The following is an 18338-nucleotide window of genomic DNA, read 5'->3' on the forward strand; positions in this document are numbered from 1 at the left end:
CACGTGAACGAGCACATACAAACACACCCAGGGGTTCAGACTAGGCTCCCCAACTCAGAGCAGGAAGCAGAATGTTCACTTATCTGGAGCTGGCCCAAGCTTACCCTCCATCTGCTACTCACACCTCCATGAGGTGTCTGAGAATGTCCAAACCAAATGGGGTTTCACGCTTCCATCTATCTTCCATCTATCCATGAACATTTGAAACCCAGTTTCTGGGAAGCCCTGTGGCCCATGTTCTCCTTGTGGGTGGGGACAGATGCTGGCCAGGGCTCCAATATCAGGGCGTATGAATCCCCTGAGGGTAGGCCAGAGGGGCAGGGCAGGCAGGACTGATCAGCTGTTTGGTGGGACTTCAAAAGATCCCCCTCTTTGGCTCTCTGCTCTACTTCTCTCACTGTCTTGGTTTCAAGTTGCTTCCTCTAATGTCTTTTCATCAAATTCCAAATAAGCATCATGTGAATAGATGACCTTTAAACTTGCTGCAAAGGCACCATTTTAAGACTGTGTTTTTGCAAAGCAAATGCTCCTCTTGCTACCTCCCTCTAGCCAGCTTCAGGCCAGGAGGAGATGGGAGTCAATGAACAGCCCTTCCCAAGACAGCTGGGCATATCCTCAGATTCGCAGGGTCGTTCCTTCACCTCCCAACATGAGGGAGCAAGCGCAGCTTCTGAGCCCCAGGGACACTCCTCATCCAACTTGGGGGGAGGAAGAATGACATTCAGTCAGATGGGATTTTAACTAAACATTTTCCTCCCTACACAGCTCCAAGAGAAAGGCGTCTACAAGGCCATGAGTGAATTTGACATCTTCATCAACTACATAGAATCCTATATGACATTGAAGATTAAAAACTGAAACATCCTAGGGACCCAAAATCCAGAATGGCAACTCCGCTAGACTCTAGGATGAAATTGGAAGTCTCCAAAATCTGATCCAGGGTTCTGGGAGAGCCGAACCAGCTCCTTGGAAATCCCTATCATACCTCTCTCCTAGAATATTTATTGTACCTCTGATACCTCAAGTCCAATTTCTATTTATTTACTGAGCTTCTCTGTGAACTATTTAGAAAGAAGCCTAATATTATAATTGTTTTCAATATTTATTATTTTCACCTGTGTTTAAGCTGTTTCCATAGGGTGACACTCTATGGTGTTTGAGTGTTTTAAGAGAAATTGTAAGTTATATGGGGGGGGGGGCTGTTCCTTGGGGAGCCAACTGAAGCTTCCATTCCAAGGCTGACCACACTTGGTAGCTGTTGAGCTGTTAGTCCTGACCTGCCTCTGACTTCTTCTTCTCTGGGCCTGGGGCTCCCGGAACATTACAAAGACTGTTTCCCTCTTAGGAAGGGAAATCAGGGAACCCCTTTGATGATTAAATTCCAGCGGTTCAGAGAGATTCCCCTGACCTCATCCCCCAACCACTTCTTTTGTGAAAGCTGTGGTCAGCCTGTTATTTATAACACCATAAAGTTGGTTCTAATAGAACTCAGTTTTAACTAGAAGCATTTCAATTCCTCTGGGAATGTTACATTATTTGTCTGTCTTCAAAGCAGATTTTAATTTTGAATAAATAAATGCATCTTATTAAAATAATGTTATGGTGTCCGTTGACTTCTGTCTAGCTGAAATTGCTTCCTCAAACTTTCCAAAATAAAAGAGAATAGGTAAGTGAATTCTGCATACCAGAGAGAGAGAGCCAGCAACCCTTTCCCTGGAGAGAGGGAAGTTTCCACATCTGACCAGGGGGAAAAGCTATTCTTTCTTCAAAAGCCAACAGCAGACACAACCATGGTTTTTCCCATAAACTCAATGTCCTTTAAGGAGATGTAAGATCATGCTAACTTTTGAAACTAAGGACAAGATTTGTACATACCAAAATTAGAAAGCTAGGCAGGGGAAGTTTTTAGCATGTTTTTTGCTTCTTCCAGTTCCAAAAACCTATGGGTGAAAACTAATTTGCCAGATTCTTACCTTACGGTTATTGTGAGGATTAAGATAAATTGCTACAATATTTTCCCTGCACTAGGAGGTGGTCCCGGTGCACATGGTTGGTTCTTACTGGTATTCACAGTTTACCAAATCCTCCTTGAGCTGAGATCAGAGGCAGCAGCGCTGGACTCAATAGAGTGGGATAAAAGCAAATTAGCCCAATCGGCAAGGATACCCAAGGGTCCAGCAGCAGCCACTCTTCCTGTCCCCTCTCTGAGCCACCAGACAAATGTGAGAATAGCTTCTGGCTGTGGTCTATTGGGAGGGGCATGGTGGTTAGGGAAGTTCTGTGATTTGGAGGAGAGAGGGGTAAAAAAAAATGGGCTGAATAATCACTGATCCGCTCAATCTCTGCCCAGGCAGCCCTACTCTGGGGAAGGATGGGAGCCGACTGGCTGTGGTCAGCTTTTCAGTAAGACCTGACTCACTTGGGTTAAAGTAACCATGGGAAGGAAGTGGGAACCATCAAAGCTCAAATTCTGAGATGAAAGATTAGGGTTAAGAATTGAGGCTATGGGAAGACGAGGAGAACGGGACCGAGGCTCTCTATACTGAACTGGAGAAGAGTCCCCTGGCCTAGAGGATTGTCCACCAGACAATCCATACTAACTTAAGTTTGAGGTTGGCACTTCAGGGCACAGACAGAAATTCACCTAAAGAAGCCACACAGCTGATGAAATGTTGAAATAGCCACAACTTATTGAGCAATTATTTTGAGCAGATCAGTACTAGGAATATATGTATCAGGTATACCATATAGTAGTATTACTGCTATTTTATGCAAGAAAATGCATTTTTTATGCAGAGGAAACTGATGCTTAGAATGTTGATATGGATTGGCCACCCGGATAAATTGGGTAGTGGAGTACACCCTTCCCTTTGTATTCATTTTCTATTGCTGCCCCCAAAATGTGGTGGCTTGAAACAACAAACATTTATCACTTCATAGTTTCTGTAGGTCAGGAATCTGGTAGTGGCTCAACCAGGAGATTCGGGCTCAGGGTCTCCCATGAGGTTGCAGCAGAGGTGTCAGCCAGGACTGCAGTCACCTGAAGGCTTGACAAGGGCTGACGGAGTCCGTCTAACATGGGTCACTCACGTGGCTGTGGGCAGGCATTGGCAGGCAGCCACATTTTTTCACCACATGGGCCTCTCCACAGGGCTTCCTGAGTGTCTTCAAAACACGGCAGCTGCTTCCCCTAGAGCCAGTTATCCAAGTGTGAGAGCAAGGAGGGAGCCTCAGGGTTTTTATGACTTACTCTTAGAAAGCTCACATCATGTCTTCTGCCATGTTCTATTCACTAGAAGTAAATTACTAAGTATGGCCGACATCATGATAGCACGATAGCTGTCTGTACTAAACTACTCCTGCTGCATATCAGTATCTTCAAAGAAACATGTTTACAATCTTGCAAATCCTGACTTGGCTCTGTGCCTTCCTTGTTCTTACTCCATATAACCCCATGTAACCTCCTGGGCAGCGTGGAATGCTACTCTGAATGTCCTGCAGCAGCCCAGGATCAGCTTCCCAGTCTGTAAACTCCCTAATAAACTATTACTATTTGCCCATTGCACTTCGGGGAACCTATTCTGTAAGTTCATGGTCAGGCGCTGTTGTTTTAAGCCACCCAGTTAGTAGTACTTTGTTATGGCAGCCCCTAAGACATGGGATGGGGGGGTGTCTTTGAGCAACTCCCAAAATTTGAAAAAGCCTAAAGAAAACTGTACACTTACCATCCCCACCTCCCATAAGTCTGCACAGGCTACTTAAAAAGTCATTTCTCCATGTCTGGCTGGAATTATATCTACTTTATGTGGAAAGACAGGTTGCCTCCATGCTGATCAGAAGCTCTAACAGTTGTCGTGTATTGTATCTTTGATTAACTAAACCAGGCAAATGAATGATTTCCTTAAAAAAAAAGTTTAACCAGCCAAAAAATACTTTAAAATAGAGAATCTCTGGGGAAAATTAATAGAAGCAGTCCTTAGTGGTAAAAGATTCAAAACTGCTAGGCTTCTTTCAAGCCCATAGTTCCTAATTCCCAGCATCTGATTCCTTCTATGAGCCTGGCCCAGCCCCACTTGAACCTCTAAGATTCCTACGTCTATAGGGTCTGCACTGCTCATTTTCCAGCAGCTCCCAGTCACCTGTGTGTTATCAACAGCTGTGCCCCATCCCCCAACCTTTCCCAGCAGGGCTAAGCACTAGAGAGCCCTGAGCTTCCAGAAGCCTCCTTGACACTCTGACTGGAGAGGACATGGGGGAGATAAAAAAAAAGTCTGAAGAAACATAGCACTGCTTACCTCATACTCCAGCACAGTGATGCTGGGCACAGCCCCCAGAGGCTCAAAGCCCTGTGTGCTGCGTCCCTGCTGCATGCCCTCGGGACATCACCTACCTTGGTATTGTCCTCTATAACATGGGGGGAAAAATTATTACCTAGGGGGTGTTGTCATAAGAAATAAAGGCATGAATGCATGTAAAGCTCCTGTGAGTGAATTCTCAATACAAGTAACTCTACTGTTGGATATTTGGGAAAATGCTCACATGGTACCAGACAGAGAGATAGGTATTAAATCATGAAAAACAGCTGGGCTCAATTTGTGCTTGTGCCAATTGCTAGACCTGGACCTTTCCTTATAATGCCTTCTACCTCCCAACCCACCATTTCTGGATGGAAAGAGAAAACAGCAGACCCCTGCACTTGGGAGAGAAAGAGGGGAAATGACATTTTTTGAGTGCCTACTTTCAATTCCCTGAAGGTGATTTCAGAAATGCTTGGCTTGGTAAAGTAAAATATATATGAATTATAGCCACAAGAGTTGCATAAATCCAGTGAACTTCTTAGCATAGATGCCAAATTGCCATTCTGAGCAATAATCGTCACATATACCATTAAATATGTCTTAGATTAATTACGTAGGAAGCTTCATTTCATTACCACACTGCACTTTGTTCTTAATGTTCAACAGTGATGGTTGTTGCTTATCTGCTAGAGACCTGGAAAATGAGAATTCAGGCTACTACTCTGCTTTTTCCCTTCCCATTATTCAAGGAAAAAAAAAAAGTTTTCCAAGATCATGAAGCCATTGAATAACAGAGACCACAGTGTGTCCAATATACAACCCAGAATTTCATGCCTATTTGAAGATGTTTTCCTGGATTATTTAAAAGAGGGGTATGCGGCATCGTGGGACTGAGAGTATCTTCTTGACCAACAGGGGGATGCAAAATGAGACAAAATAGTTTCAGTGGCTGAGAGATTCCAAATGGAGTCAAGAGGTCACTCCGGTGGACATTCTTATGCACTATATAGATAACACCTCTTAGGCTTTAATGTATTGGAATAGCTAGAAGTAAATACCTGAAACTACCAAACTCCAACCCAGCAGTCTGGACTCCTGAAGACAATTATATAATAATGTAGATTACAAGGGGTGACAGTGTGATTGTGAAGACCTTGTGGATCACACCCCCTTTATCTAGTGTATGGATGAGTGGAGGAATGGGGATAAAAACTAAAGGACAAATGGGGTGGGATGGGGGGATGATTTGGGTGTTCTTTTTTCACTTTGATTTTTTATTCTTGTTCTGGTTCTTTCTGATGTAAGGAAAATGTTCAGAGATAGATTGTGGTGATGAACACATAACTATGTTATCATACTGTGGACAGTGGATTGTATATCATGGATGATTGTATGGTGTGTGAATGTATTTCAATAAAACTGAATTTAATAAAAAAAAAAAAAAAAAAAAAAAAAGAGGGGTATGCCACTTCCCCAAACTGACCCTAGCATCCTCACTCCACTAGGGCCAAATTACTAACTGTGCCTTGTGTGCAACATAAATAGCTAATCTAGTCTTCTTAGATATTTATCTTTGCATTCATGTTTGACAATAGTAAGACCCAGTCAAAACAGATTTTGATTTGTAAAAATCAACTGACTTCTCCTTGGCCTTTGGTAAACTGGCTTCTTCTTTGTCTTGGCCCCAAATCAGAGTGCTTATGAAATACACATTTATTCACTCAGAAGCTAGTATGCAGTAGGTACCATGTTGGGTGCTGGGGGAAAAGCAGTGAATAAGACAGATCTGGTCCCTTCCCTCAGGAGTTTAATAGCTTGTGGGGCAATAGGTATTACCTAGTTAACGACATAATTTTATTATAATTATGATGAGTTCTAAATGAGAAATGGGAGATTTTAACAGAGCAACTAATTTAGACTAAGGGCTTGGGGCAGCCTTCCTTGATAAGGTGACATTCAGATGCACAGAATGGATGAGTGGGGGTTGGCCAAGTGAAAAAGGATGTATAAGAATCTTAGGGAGAGGGAGCCACATATGTAAAGACCCCCTGGAATCACAAAGAACGGGGGTGTCTCTGAAGCAAAGGTGGATTTGAACTGATACACAAAGAGCTGGCCCTGGGCCCTCTTCAGGACCCACTGGCTGTTCTTCTTTCTTACCCTTTGTTCTAGTTTGCTAATGCTTCACTGGAGGATGGCCAATGGTGTCCAGAAAACCTCTGTTAGCTGGGAAGGCATGTGACTGGCATCTGCTCCAAAGTTCTGGTTTTCAAAATGGCTTTCTCCCAGGACGTTCCTCTCTAGGCTTCAGCTTCTCTCCAAAATGTCACTCTCAGTTGCTCTTGGGGCGTTTGTCCTCTCTTAGCTTCTCTGGAGCAAAAGTCCACTTTCAAAGGCCGTCTCCAAAATGTCTCTGTAAACTGCAGTTCCTCTCTCAGCTCCTGTGCATTCTTCAAAGTGTCCCTCTTGGCTGTAGCAAGCTTGCTCCTTCTGTCTGAGCTTATATAGTGCTCCAGTAAACTAATCAAGGCCCATGATAAATGGGCGGGGCCACATCTCCATGGAAATTATCCAGTCAGAGTTATCACCCACAGTTGGGTGGGGCACATTTCCATGGTAACAACCTAATCCAAATGTTGCAACTTAATCCCCACTAATATGTCTGCCCCCACAAGATTGCATCAAAGAAATGGCTTTTTCTGGGGGACATAAAATATACAAACCAGTACACCCCTCATGTTCCAAGGCCCTGAGATAGCAAGGAGCTTCACATGTTTCAGGAACTAAAAGGTGAAGCATAGCAAGTGATGGTCATTGTGAGTGAGATAGAGAGATTTAAGATGAACTTGAACTGCTTCTCCTCCCCAGGCATGGCGTTCACATTCGCAGCCTTCTACTATATGCTGGCGCTGCTGCTCACCGCTGCACTTATCTTTTTTGCCATCTGGCACCTTATAGTGTTTGACGAACTGAAGACTGATTACAAGAATCCTATAGACCAGTGGAATACCCTGAACCCTCTTGCCCTTCCAAAGCAAGTACATCATGCTTTCTTCTGTGTCATGTTTCTTTGTGCAGCAGAATGGCTCACACTGGGTCTCAATATGCCTCTCTTGGCATATCATATTTGCAGGTATATGAGTAGATAGTGATGAGTGGACCAGGACTCTGTGATCCTACAACCATCATGAATGCAGATATTCTAGCACACTGTCAGAAAGAAGGATGGTGCAAATTGGCTTTTTACCTCCTAGCATTTTTTTACTACCCATATGGCATGATCTATCTTTTGGTGAGCTCTTAGAACAATACACAGAAGATCTGATCCAGTTAAGTGCATGCAAAAGCCACTAAACAAAGGGATTCTATCCAGCAAGCTCCTGTTTCCAAGAGTAGTCTATGGAATCTAATCAGTTACTTTAAAAAATGACTCTTTATTTTTAAAATGTTTCCACAGTTTTTTGCTTGCGGGGAGACTGTTTTCATACATAATGCTTGGATAAAGAATTTAAATGGAATTACATATAAACTAATATAAAATGATTACCTCTGGTATTGATGGGTTTGAACTTGTACTCCTCAAGGAACAGCCATAATCCTCTGAATGTCTGCATTAGTTACTGACTGTCCTTAGTCCACTGAGGGCTTTCGTTTATAGGAACTTGAAGCACTCATTTCGGTTTTATTGAAATGCCACCTACTTATAAATTAGCTGTAGATATCAGGTGCTTTTGATGAACTGAAAATGTATATCTAACCTGTGGGAAACGTCATGAGTTTCCTCATCTATCACACAGATGATTCTATATGGATACATTTACAAAAATAAAAGTGGGAGTTTTTTCCCCTTTGACTTGAATATTATCCCTGTATACTGCATGAATGAGAGATTTCCTATATTTCCATCAGAGTAACATACTTGCTTTAATTCTTAAGCATAAGTGACTATGATATAAAAATATATACTGAATTACTTGTGAAGAATGCATTTAAAGGTACTTTAAATGTATTTTTGTTTGTAAGACGTTACTTACTAAGAAATTGGTTGTTATACTTCTGTTCAAATCTGGTGATAAAAGTATTCTTAAGAATTGGCAAGTATCGTAGATTTCCAAAACTGAATGAAAGAGAACATTGTATAACTGTCCTGCTATTTCTTTAGTGCAATGCAATAAAACTCTGAAGTTAAAAAAAAAAAAAAAAAAAAAAAGGAACTTGAAGAACTGGCAGGGGTCTGATCATTCAGTCATGGTAAAAATTTTGGACTTTAACCAAAGAGCAAAGGGAAGCTACTGAAGGCTATTAAGAATAGAAGAACATACATGTGTTCAGCATGAGACCATTTAGGGAGGCATTTTCTTCCAGTCCAGGCAAGAGGAAATTTTAATCTGCACTAAATCAGTAATAAATAGGGATTGAGAGAAGTGCAAGGTGTCTTAGTTCCTAGCTGCTAAAACAAGAGTGTGGAGTGAGAAGACAAGAGAGCCCAGAACAAAGCCCCAAAGAACCCAGATACTTATAAGCCAGAACAAGAGAAGCTGGCAAAGGAAATCGATAAAGAGTGGCTTGGATGGTAAAAGAAATACCAAGAGAAAGTGACATCCCTGAGGCAAGAAAAGAAACTATTTCAAGAAGGAGAAAATAGTCAACTGCACCAAATGCTGTTGGGAGGTCAAGAAAGATCAAGACAAAAGAGCCCCCACTGGATACTGCAAATGGGAGTCACCAATGACTATCAAGAACGATGCAGGTGAGTGTCAGGAAATGCAAGACAGATGGGTTGTGCATTAATTGGAGGGTGAGAAAAGGTAGACAACAAGTGTGGACATGCTTTCAAAAATTGGGGCAAATAGAAAAGAAGTTGAAGAAAGAGGAGTAAGGTGGGAGAACTGATGAGGAAATGTAGCTCACAAAGCAAGAGGGGATGGGATTCAATAATAGGTAGAGGAAAGAATAGCCTTTGAAAGGAGGAAGGAAGATCTTCATTTAATAATAACAGGAAGAAAGTAGGAACAGTGGGTACAGAAGAAGGTAGATGTGAAGACTTGTTGGCAGGAAGCTGAGGTAGCTTTCATCAGATGGTTTCTATTTTATCTGAAAAGTGTGAATAAGGAGGCGAGAATGCAGGGAGGTCTGAGGAAAGGGGCAAAAATTTGAAGTGATGTTCGCAGAGATATGGAAAGCAAACAACTCTAGAGAAACATGGTGGATTTCCAGGAAGAGTTGAGAGCCCACTTTGGGAGGTGATCATGAACTGAACTGTCTACCAGACTGAAGAAGTTTCCTCAGGCTTCTCTTGGCAGCCTCATGCAAACACATAGAAGGCAAAATTGTTTTGCCCTGTAAGCATAACAAAAGGACAAGGAGGAACAGAAGTGGAGAGCATAGGAGGATTCAAAGTTGAATAATGAGGGAAGTGAGCACAGGGGTTGGCTGATAAAAAAGGGCTAATGTAGGTGATTCAATGGGCTGAAGGTTCTGATGAGGTCAGTAAACAGTTGTGGTGGGAGGATCTCAATCACCAAGACGAGGAAGTTATGGTCAGAAAGTAGAATATCTGAATGGAGAGATTTTGGAGGTGTATCAGTGTTGAGGGATGATAAAATCCAGGCTCTGAACATTAGAGTAGATGGCTGAGTAGAGACAGAGGAAAAAGTCTTTGGAAACAGAGGTCATAGAATTGAAAAGCTACATTTTGGATGAGTCATACAAGGACACTGAAGTCCATCAGGCAAATGACAATAGGAGGGAGAACAGAAGAAGGAAGTAGAAGGAGGAGTATGAGAGTGAAGCTCAAGTCATTTGTGAATGAAGAGGGGAGAGAGAAGATACCTGAGCATCCTGAAGCTTCTGCTGGATTCTAATTTCCACATATGTAGGGCTCGCAGAGGATCCTAAGCTTTGTACACTGGACAAATGATCATTATAAATTTCCTAAATCTTGGAGGAAAACAAATCTAGATTCTTGGGGAGACTCTCTAGTATAGAATTCTTGGAATTTCCTAATAAATGAAAGGACCTATATATTTGTAGACATATATCACCAGATTGAAGTCATTTTTACGTCAGAAAATAATAATGTCCAAGCATTAACCGCACGCAAGCCTAGTCACTGAAATCAAGAAGCTCATATTTTGGCCAGGATGAATCATCACCCAATGACACATCCAACTGAGAGTTTTCAGCAATTCTCCATAAGCAGGCCTTTCCTTTGGTGTGGAGGTCTTTATCCCTTGAGTCTCCTTCATCTCATATATCATCATTGAATTTAGTATCTTTCCTACATAGCAGGAAGATGGAAAATCACCATCAAGAAATTGTTTCCTCAAGTTTAAGATAAATCTCTTGATGAAAACAGAAGTCCCTATGAAAACAGCAATGCAAAATCTAACCTCTTTCTCTGATGTGTGGCTCAATGTTACAACCAATAATTCTCTCTCATCTTCTCAGCTGAAGCATCCAAGCATTGAGCATCCTGAATTGCAATCTAGAGAAGAGCACAGAGGTAGAAAGCTGCCTAAGTCAGTGCTGTCTGAAGACCAGTGCTGGTCCATGAACTGTTTGTTACCAGTCTGTAGAGAGATAAGTACAAAAATTAAGAAAAAGAGTTTAGAAAACTCTATAGCAATTTGACAGAGTATTTTTGCATTTGTTAGATTGAATAATAAAAGTCTTGTATTTTTGTATGCTTTACTTGTTTTTTTTCAATCCGCTTTTCTAGCAATTCTTTTTGTTGTATTTTACAAATATGTTGCTCCATCATGAATTAGAATTTTTCTGAATCTCTGTCAAAAATAACTTGAAAAGATCTAAATCACACTCCCAGGCTTGTTTCCAGATTCATGCACTCTCTAAGTTGGAAGAAAAAGGTAGTGAAACATAAATGGGAGAAGTACACATTTTATACTTACACTGATCTGATTTCAAATAACCACTCTACCACTTACTGTTGACTTTGGATAAGTTATCCAATATCAATTCCTTATTGAAGACAAAAATAATAATTCTTGACTTGAGATTTGAGATGAGGATTGCATGAAATACTATGCTATGGGCCTAGCACAATGCCAGACCCATGGTAAGGATTGCAAGTTGCCTTAAAGATCATCTGGTTGAACACCCCCTATGGCTTCTGTGAGAACCTCAGGCCCCACCAACGAACCACCCACAGGTGCCCTAGCACAGAGAGCTTATCCTGACTAGGACTCCCAGGTCAGACAAGGCAAGCAGTACTGGCCATGTCATCTCTACCCTTGTCTTCATCATACCTAAAGAATTTAGCATCCTAACTAGGAAGGAAATGTGGCAGTCCTTGTTGGCTGTCCACCCAACAGCCATTCCCCCCTTCTCCCATGATGAAGACCCTGATTTTGTTATGGTAACAGGCATCCATGTGCTTTGGGGGAACTGGGTCCCTCCCACAGTAATTCCATCTCTCCTGTCCAGTCACTGATTTAAGAATGGGTTTGTGCTAGAACCTAGCCAATGAGACTTGAGAGGAGGTTGATGGGGGGACTACTGGAGAAAGTTTTTCTTACTCCTTAAAACAAGAAAAATAGCTTTTTGTCTGCCTCTGGATGTTCTTCACATTTGAAGCCTGCAAGTGTTGAAGCCTTCTTGGGACCATGAGGGTACCCAGCCCAAGACTGTAAATCAATAAGCACAATGGAAAGAAGTAGATTCTTGATGATTCTGTTGAACCCATGAAATAGCCAATCTTAGATCAGAACTACCTCAGAATTTTTAATAAATGAGATTGTAATTTTCCTTTTGATTAAGTCACTATTAATTGGGTTTTGGGCTACTCATAACCAAAAGTATCCTAACATATGTAAGACATGTGAATGGGGTTATAAGCAGCGAGGCAACTTCAGTCCTGGGGCTTCCCCTACTCCCCTCCTCCTTCTGAGCAGCTGAGTCATCCCCAATTCATTTACTGAACTCCAAATATTTGAAGGAGTCCAAGGTAGGCAAGGAGCTCACTCCCTTTCACTACACAGGACATGACTCCTGAGTTTTAGCAAATTCTCAGCCCCCATTCTATCTTCCTCATTAGTTCCATCTAAGGACACAAGAACTCCCTAAGAGCTCTGCTAAGTGGCAAATTCTAATGCTTTGTATGAAAGGTGTAAGGAACACCTACTTGAGACTCTCACCTCCATCTGCTCTCACAGTGCTCTACCATCACGTCGCCACTCTCCTGAGTGGGGGAAAAGTCTTCAGATTTCTCCCACCCTCTAAGGCCCTTTTCAAACCCCTCTTCGTCTGTGAAGCCTTCCAACACAAAGAAGGGCCACATTCTCATCTCTACTCAATGACCAAACCACTATACCACACAGTTAGACACTTGTAAAGTACTGCCTTCTAATTTTTTCCTATGAGCTTGGCACTGTCTTTCAAACCTGACTGTGTGCCTTTGAGGTCAGGGATGAGTCTTGCGATCTTATGTCCCTAATAGTTTCAGGCACAAAGAAGGCGTTAAATAAATGCTTGAGTTCAGCTAAAAAGTACACTTGCCCTACTATCATAAAATCACAGGCATTGTGAGTTAGACCCATAAAGGCTCTCTTATCCAACCGCTGCCTGCAATGATCCCAACAGATGGACCTCCAGCTTATGCTTGAATGTCTTCAATGAAGCAGAACTCATTACCTTGACCATTTCTGGACAGCTCTCATTATTGGAAAGTTCTTTCAATTTTATTATTGGGTCCAAATTTGCTTCCCTATAACTTGCCTTCAGTTGTTTAAATTATGCTTCCTGAGATGAAATGAAATAATTATTTCTATTTTTATAAGATAGATTTACAAATTCTGAAGGTGGCTCTTACATCTGTTCTAAACCTTAATTTCTCCAGGCTAAAATATTCTCAGTTCCTTACATTATTCTGTAAAAGGAGTGCTTTCCACTATTTTTTTCCATCCCAGCATTTTTCTTTGTATGCCCTTTAGTCCCATCTCTCTTGAAACCTAATTTGCTCATTCAACAAATTGACTGAGTTCTTAATATGTGCAGAGCTTACAGCAGAGAATAAGACTTGGAGCTTGAAGCCCAGGAGAGAAGACAATTAAACAATGACAGTGAGGAACAAAGTGTGCCGGGTCACTGCATTGCACAACGTCAGGGGTACCATCCACACAGGATACGATACAAATGTCAGCCCTTGGCATTATGCAATGTAGCAGACCTGTCACTGGGAGGAACAAACAATTGTGGATCAGGCAAGTCCTCCCTAGAAGAAAGGACATTTAAACTGAGACCCGAAATATGATTATCAGCTAATTAGATAAAAAGAGAGAAGAACTGAGTCCTGGGCAGAGGGGCAGCATGTGCAAGGATGTGGAGGAGAAGGAGTTGGGTGTGAGAGAAAGAACAGGGAATAGAGAGAAATGAGGCTGGAGAAGTAAGTAGGGATTGGGTCATGCAGTTTCTATTGGGCCATGTTTGGGGGGTTGACTCATATCCTAAAAAGGGAGGGATTCTATTGAAGGGTTTTAAACAGGGAAATAACATGATCATATTTGCATTCTGGCTGCTGTCTGAAAAGTGGAGTCAAGGGGAATAAGACCAAAGGTTTGGAGACCAATTCAAAACCTGTTACAGTAATCCAAGCAAAGAGGACAGTGGCTTAAGCCAAGGTAGTGGCAGTAGGAAAAAAAGGGAAATTACATAGATGACTTTGCCAGACAGTTCAGACATAGAGTCTATAAGATTTGGTAACTGGCTGGATGTGGGGAGTGAGAAAGAGGGAGAAATCAAAGATATCTTAGACAAATGGGCAATGTTCGTGCCATTTACTGACTGGAAATACTGGAGGCCCAGGTTTAAAAAAAAAAATGTAAGAAGATTAAGAGCTGAATTTTGTACATATTCAGTTAAAATACTTTGAAATATCTAAGTGGAGATGTCTAATTGGATTTCAGAGGAAATCACCACAAGTCATCATATATAAATGGCAACTGAAGTCAAAGGAATGGATAACACCTCGATATATGTATGGTATGTGTGTGTGTGTATATATATATATATGACTCCATTTTTCTATATAGTGAGAAGAAGGCTTAAAGCACCAAGCAATACAATCATTTAATGGTTGAGTTGAGGAAGTGGAACAGCCAGAAAAACAAAAGAGAAAATGGGAGTGTGTTCTCATGGAAGCCACGGGAAACAGAGCAGCTGTTCAATAGAGCCAAGTACTGCTGAGAGGTTCTCTAGATGGCCTGGCCTAGGCAGAGAAGAACTAGCACTTTCCTCCTCACCACTATCATGCAGATCCTTTAGCAGCATCCACATCTCATTGTTGGCCATACTGGGGTCAACCAAAATCCCAAGTCTTTTTATTTTAACAATGATCAAGTGACCTCATCCTCATCCTGTATTGTAATGCACACTTAAGTTTTTCAAATTAAATTTATGATGTACACTCCTCCTTACATGCTTTATTCTTTAAGAATTTGGGGCACTCACTCTAGCTTTTGATAAACTTGGCTTCCATACCTTTACCCAAGTTGTTGACAGAAAATTAAACATGGTGACCCAAGGATATGGCACATCAGATGTCAGTCAAGTTCCTTCTCTCTGCTGTGAATAATAGACAGCTATATCATACCCACAAATTCATCACATAAGACTTTCTCAAATGCCTTAATGAAATCCAGATATGCCAAGCATACTGGAAGTACAAAGCTGTCAGTACAGTGACCACATAAAACAAGTAACTTATGTAGGCCAGAAATGACCTCAAATCTACCGGCTACACAAGTCAGGCACCATGCAAAAGCATCTGTTCAATTTGTTGACTGAGTTTTAATTTCTCTACCCTAGGCAATCTGATCCACTGATAATGCTACTTTTCTGTTCCTGTCAGATGCCTCAGATTTGCGGTACTTTGTCTTCCCAGGCATGGCTTTGAGGCTTCTCTCAAATCTGACTTTGCATCCTTCAGTAACAAACTCCTCCTGACTCAGGTGTCTCCCTAAGAAAATCCCCACAAGTGGCATCCAGAGACTGAAAGGTGGAACCTAAATGGTGAACCCATACTATATCCTAGTGACTGTTGCTTTCTTTTTTATTTGCTCACACACCATTGGTTTAATAATCCAGCATTCCACTCCAATCCTAAAGTAGGGAAAACCAGTGTGTGTGTGTGTGTGTGTGTGTGTGTGTGTGTGTGTGTGTGTGTGTGTGTGTGTGTGTGTGTGTGTGTGTGTGTGTGTGTGTGTGTGTGTGTGTGTGTGTGTGTGTGTGTTAGGGGGAGAGAGGGTTCTTCCAAATAGAAACTGTGTATCAGTTTCCCAGCTGCTAAAACAAATGCTATACAATGGGTTCATTTAAACAATGGGAATCTATTGGCTCATGGTTTTGAGGCTAGGAGAAGTTCAAAATCAGATGTCAGCAAGGAGATACTTTCTCCCCCAAGACTGTAGTATTCTGGGGCTGGCTGCTGGCAATCCTTGGGTCCTTGGTTTCCTGTCACATGGTGATGCACATGGAGATGCGCCCTCCTTTCTCTTCCAGGTTTCCTTGATATCTAGCTACCACTCTTCCCTGTGGCTTTCTCTCCCTATCTCTGAATTTCAAAGGACTTCAGTAATCCAAATTAAAGCCCAACCTGATTCACTTGGCAACATCCTAACTAAAAAGAACACTTTCAAGAGGTCCTATTTACAATGGGTTCACACCCACAGGGATGGAATTAAGATTATGAACATGTTTTTTTCACATAAGCTACACTGGGATTGGGAGACTGAGAAAGTGAAGATGAATGTATTATTAGGTACTCTTCTATTGGTGCAAGAAACATTTTCTACTACATTTCCTAAAGATTGTTCAGTAGACGGACTAGTGTAATTCCACGTTTATTGCCAGAAACCAAAGCTTTGTGTGAAATCTTGAATTTATGGAGAGGAGGGAGGGTGGGAAAGTGCATACCTGTCTGCATCCATTCCTTCCCTTCATTCCCGACCTGCAGGAGACGGAGCAGCACTGGACTATGTTGACTTCATCACTGGAATAAGTTTGACAGTTGATTTTGTTGTATCGGGTTCCTCCATCCCTCCCTTCCTCTATTGTTCCCCTATTGCTTTGTAATATATAACTCCTTCTCCCCTCTTTTTTCCATTGGAAAATACTATGAATGACAACTTATTAGTACTGTAAAACAAACAAATAATCCTTTATTCCAGATTTACAGCATCTTCATTCCTGTATCCTGAATCAAATGGTTTCACTACCCACCATCTCTGCTAGAGAAGGAATTGGCACCTACTCTTTAGACAGAAAGGAAAATATCCAATGATTTTTGTTTTGTTTTGTTTTAAGATTTCCACTAAATTACTTTAGATATTGGGATTAATTAGACAGAAAATGATTAGAACTAGATATATCAATTGGGTGTGTTAGTTAAGGTAACACCTGCTGTTGGAACAGTTAAACCCAGAAATTTCAGTGGCTTAACACAACAGAAGTTTATTTCTCACTTACAGAAAGACTAATCAGCCCCAAATGTGTGGAAGGGACAACAAGACGGGGGGGCAGGGAGAGGGAGGGACGGAGCTCCACTCCACAGTTACTCAGACTGATGAAGGCTCTGCAGAGACAGCACAGATCCCTTCAACCAAAGCTTGATCGGGATATCAAGACTGATGGTGCCACCACACACACACCAGGAGGGTGTGCAAAGCTTCATTACTCACAGAATAAGACTTTTCTGGGGAGAGCAGGGCAGGCTTCAAAGTGGATACAAAACCGGCGTAAGAGAGAACAGGAAGAGGCCACCAGCTTGGGGTTTTATAATAGTTAGGGGCTGGGGCTGGGGCTATGATTCCCTGCTGCAGGCTGGGGCTTGCATGGTTGAACTTCCTGTCAGCACCAAAGGAGGGAGCATGCAGTCTTTCTTATCAGTTTTGTGGGGCAGAAGGGGAAAGAGCAGTGGCAGGCGTGAAAGCGACCAGCAGTCAAACATCAAAAATGGAGTCAGACTTTTTATTACATTTTACGGTGATCACCAAAGGGCTCCAAGGTTGCCCTGGATGTCAACATACAGCCAGAAGATACAGAAAGGGAAAGTAGAGGATTGCGTGGGAGGTTTTAAAAGGCCAGGCCTGGGAGGGGTGGGCACATCCCTTCTGCCCTCATTCCATTGACTAGAACCAAGCCACTTGCAGGCAAAGGGACTGGGAAATGTATTCTCTGACTGGGAGGTCACTCCCAGCAGCAACTATAGAAGGGGACAGGAATCTTTAGTAGACAGCCAGCTTTCTCTGCCACAATGGACTATAAGCAGCAGTGGATTTATATTTTGTGAGGCCAAATTTTAACTAATTTGGAAGCTGTGTTTAAGGAAAAAAAAACTAAAATTACAGATTCCAGTTTAGAAAAGGGTTCAGGCAAGCCAGGGCTGTGAAGCTCAGGCTTCATCTTCACTGTAAAGGCCTCTCTGTAAGTCACCAGAGGACAATTCTAAAGAGACTATCACTAGCCACTTTTCATGTTCACTGATTAGCCAAGAGGAAAGGGATACGATTTCTGCTGTGGCTATATAACTCCTTCTTGGAAGAGAGTAATCCCTGGGATTGGTGACTTAAGGTATATAGTTCATGAAACTCAAGTCTAGATCTTATGAAAACAATTGTAAACATGTTAAGAGAATTGGGAAAAATAATACTGTTAAACATTTTTTAAGTGAAAATAGATAAAATGTTACCTCTTTGCCACCATGAATACCTAAAGAAATTATATCCCCTTGATTTTTGCTCTCCAAAAATCATGTGGCTATCCAGTGGTTTGAAGTGGGACACGTTTTAAGTAAAAGGTTTTCAGGGATGAAGCCTATAACATATTATTTGGAACATTTGAAAAAATACACCAGTATCCTTTCATGGGCCTCCAGCCCTGAGATTCTGTGATTTAGGGATATCCCCAGACTGCCCATCACCCAACCTACTTTCTGTCATTAGTGGCTTCTGATGCAAACTCAGAGCAGAGCTAGTCCCCTGTAAGAATTGTGACATTCCTTTTCCCCTACAAGCCCCAGGAACA

The 18338-nt window shown here is 41.9% G+C and overlaps 1 protein-coding gene and 1 pseudogene across 6 annotated transcripts in view; both read left to right on the forward strand.

Annotated features, from left to right (window-relative positions):
* Positions 1 to 1595, forward strand: part of IL10 (interleukin 10) — a 35025-nt gene extending 33430 nt beyond the window's left edge. For 4 of the 6 annotated variants that reach the window (XR_005215096.1, XR_005215097.1, XR_005215098.1 and 1 more), the window contains one exon: positions 766 to 847. Coding sequence is in view for 1 of the 6 variants with exons in the window: in XM_037824862.1 (XP_037680790.1) it covers positions 766 to 858 (93 nt within the window). In the remaining 5 variants the exon portion in view is untranslated. Of the gene's footprint in view, positions 1 to 765 lie in introns of all 6 variants that reach the window. The other 2 variants (XR_005215095.1, XM_037824862.1) reach the window with 2 other exon arrangements.
* Positions 1596 to 7168: 5573 nt separating this feature from the next.
* On the forward strand, positions 7169 to 7602 carry LOC119515706 (annotated as a pseudogene).
* Positions 7603 to 18338: the final 10736 nt, after the last annotated feature.

The sequence above is a fragment of the Choloepus didactylus genome, chromosome 2, assembly GCF_015220235.1.
Source record: "Choloepus didactylus isolate mChoDid1 chromosome 2, mChoDid1.pri, whole genome shotgun sequence".
NCBI classification, from domain to species: domain Eukaryota; kingdom Metazoa; phylum Chordata; class Mammalia; order Pilosa; family Megalonychidae; genus Choloepus; species Choloepus didactylus.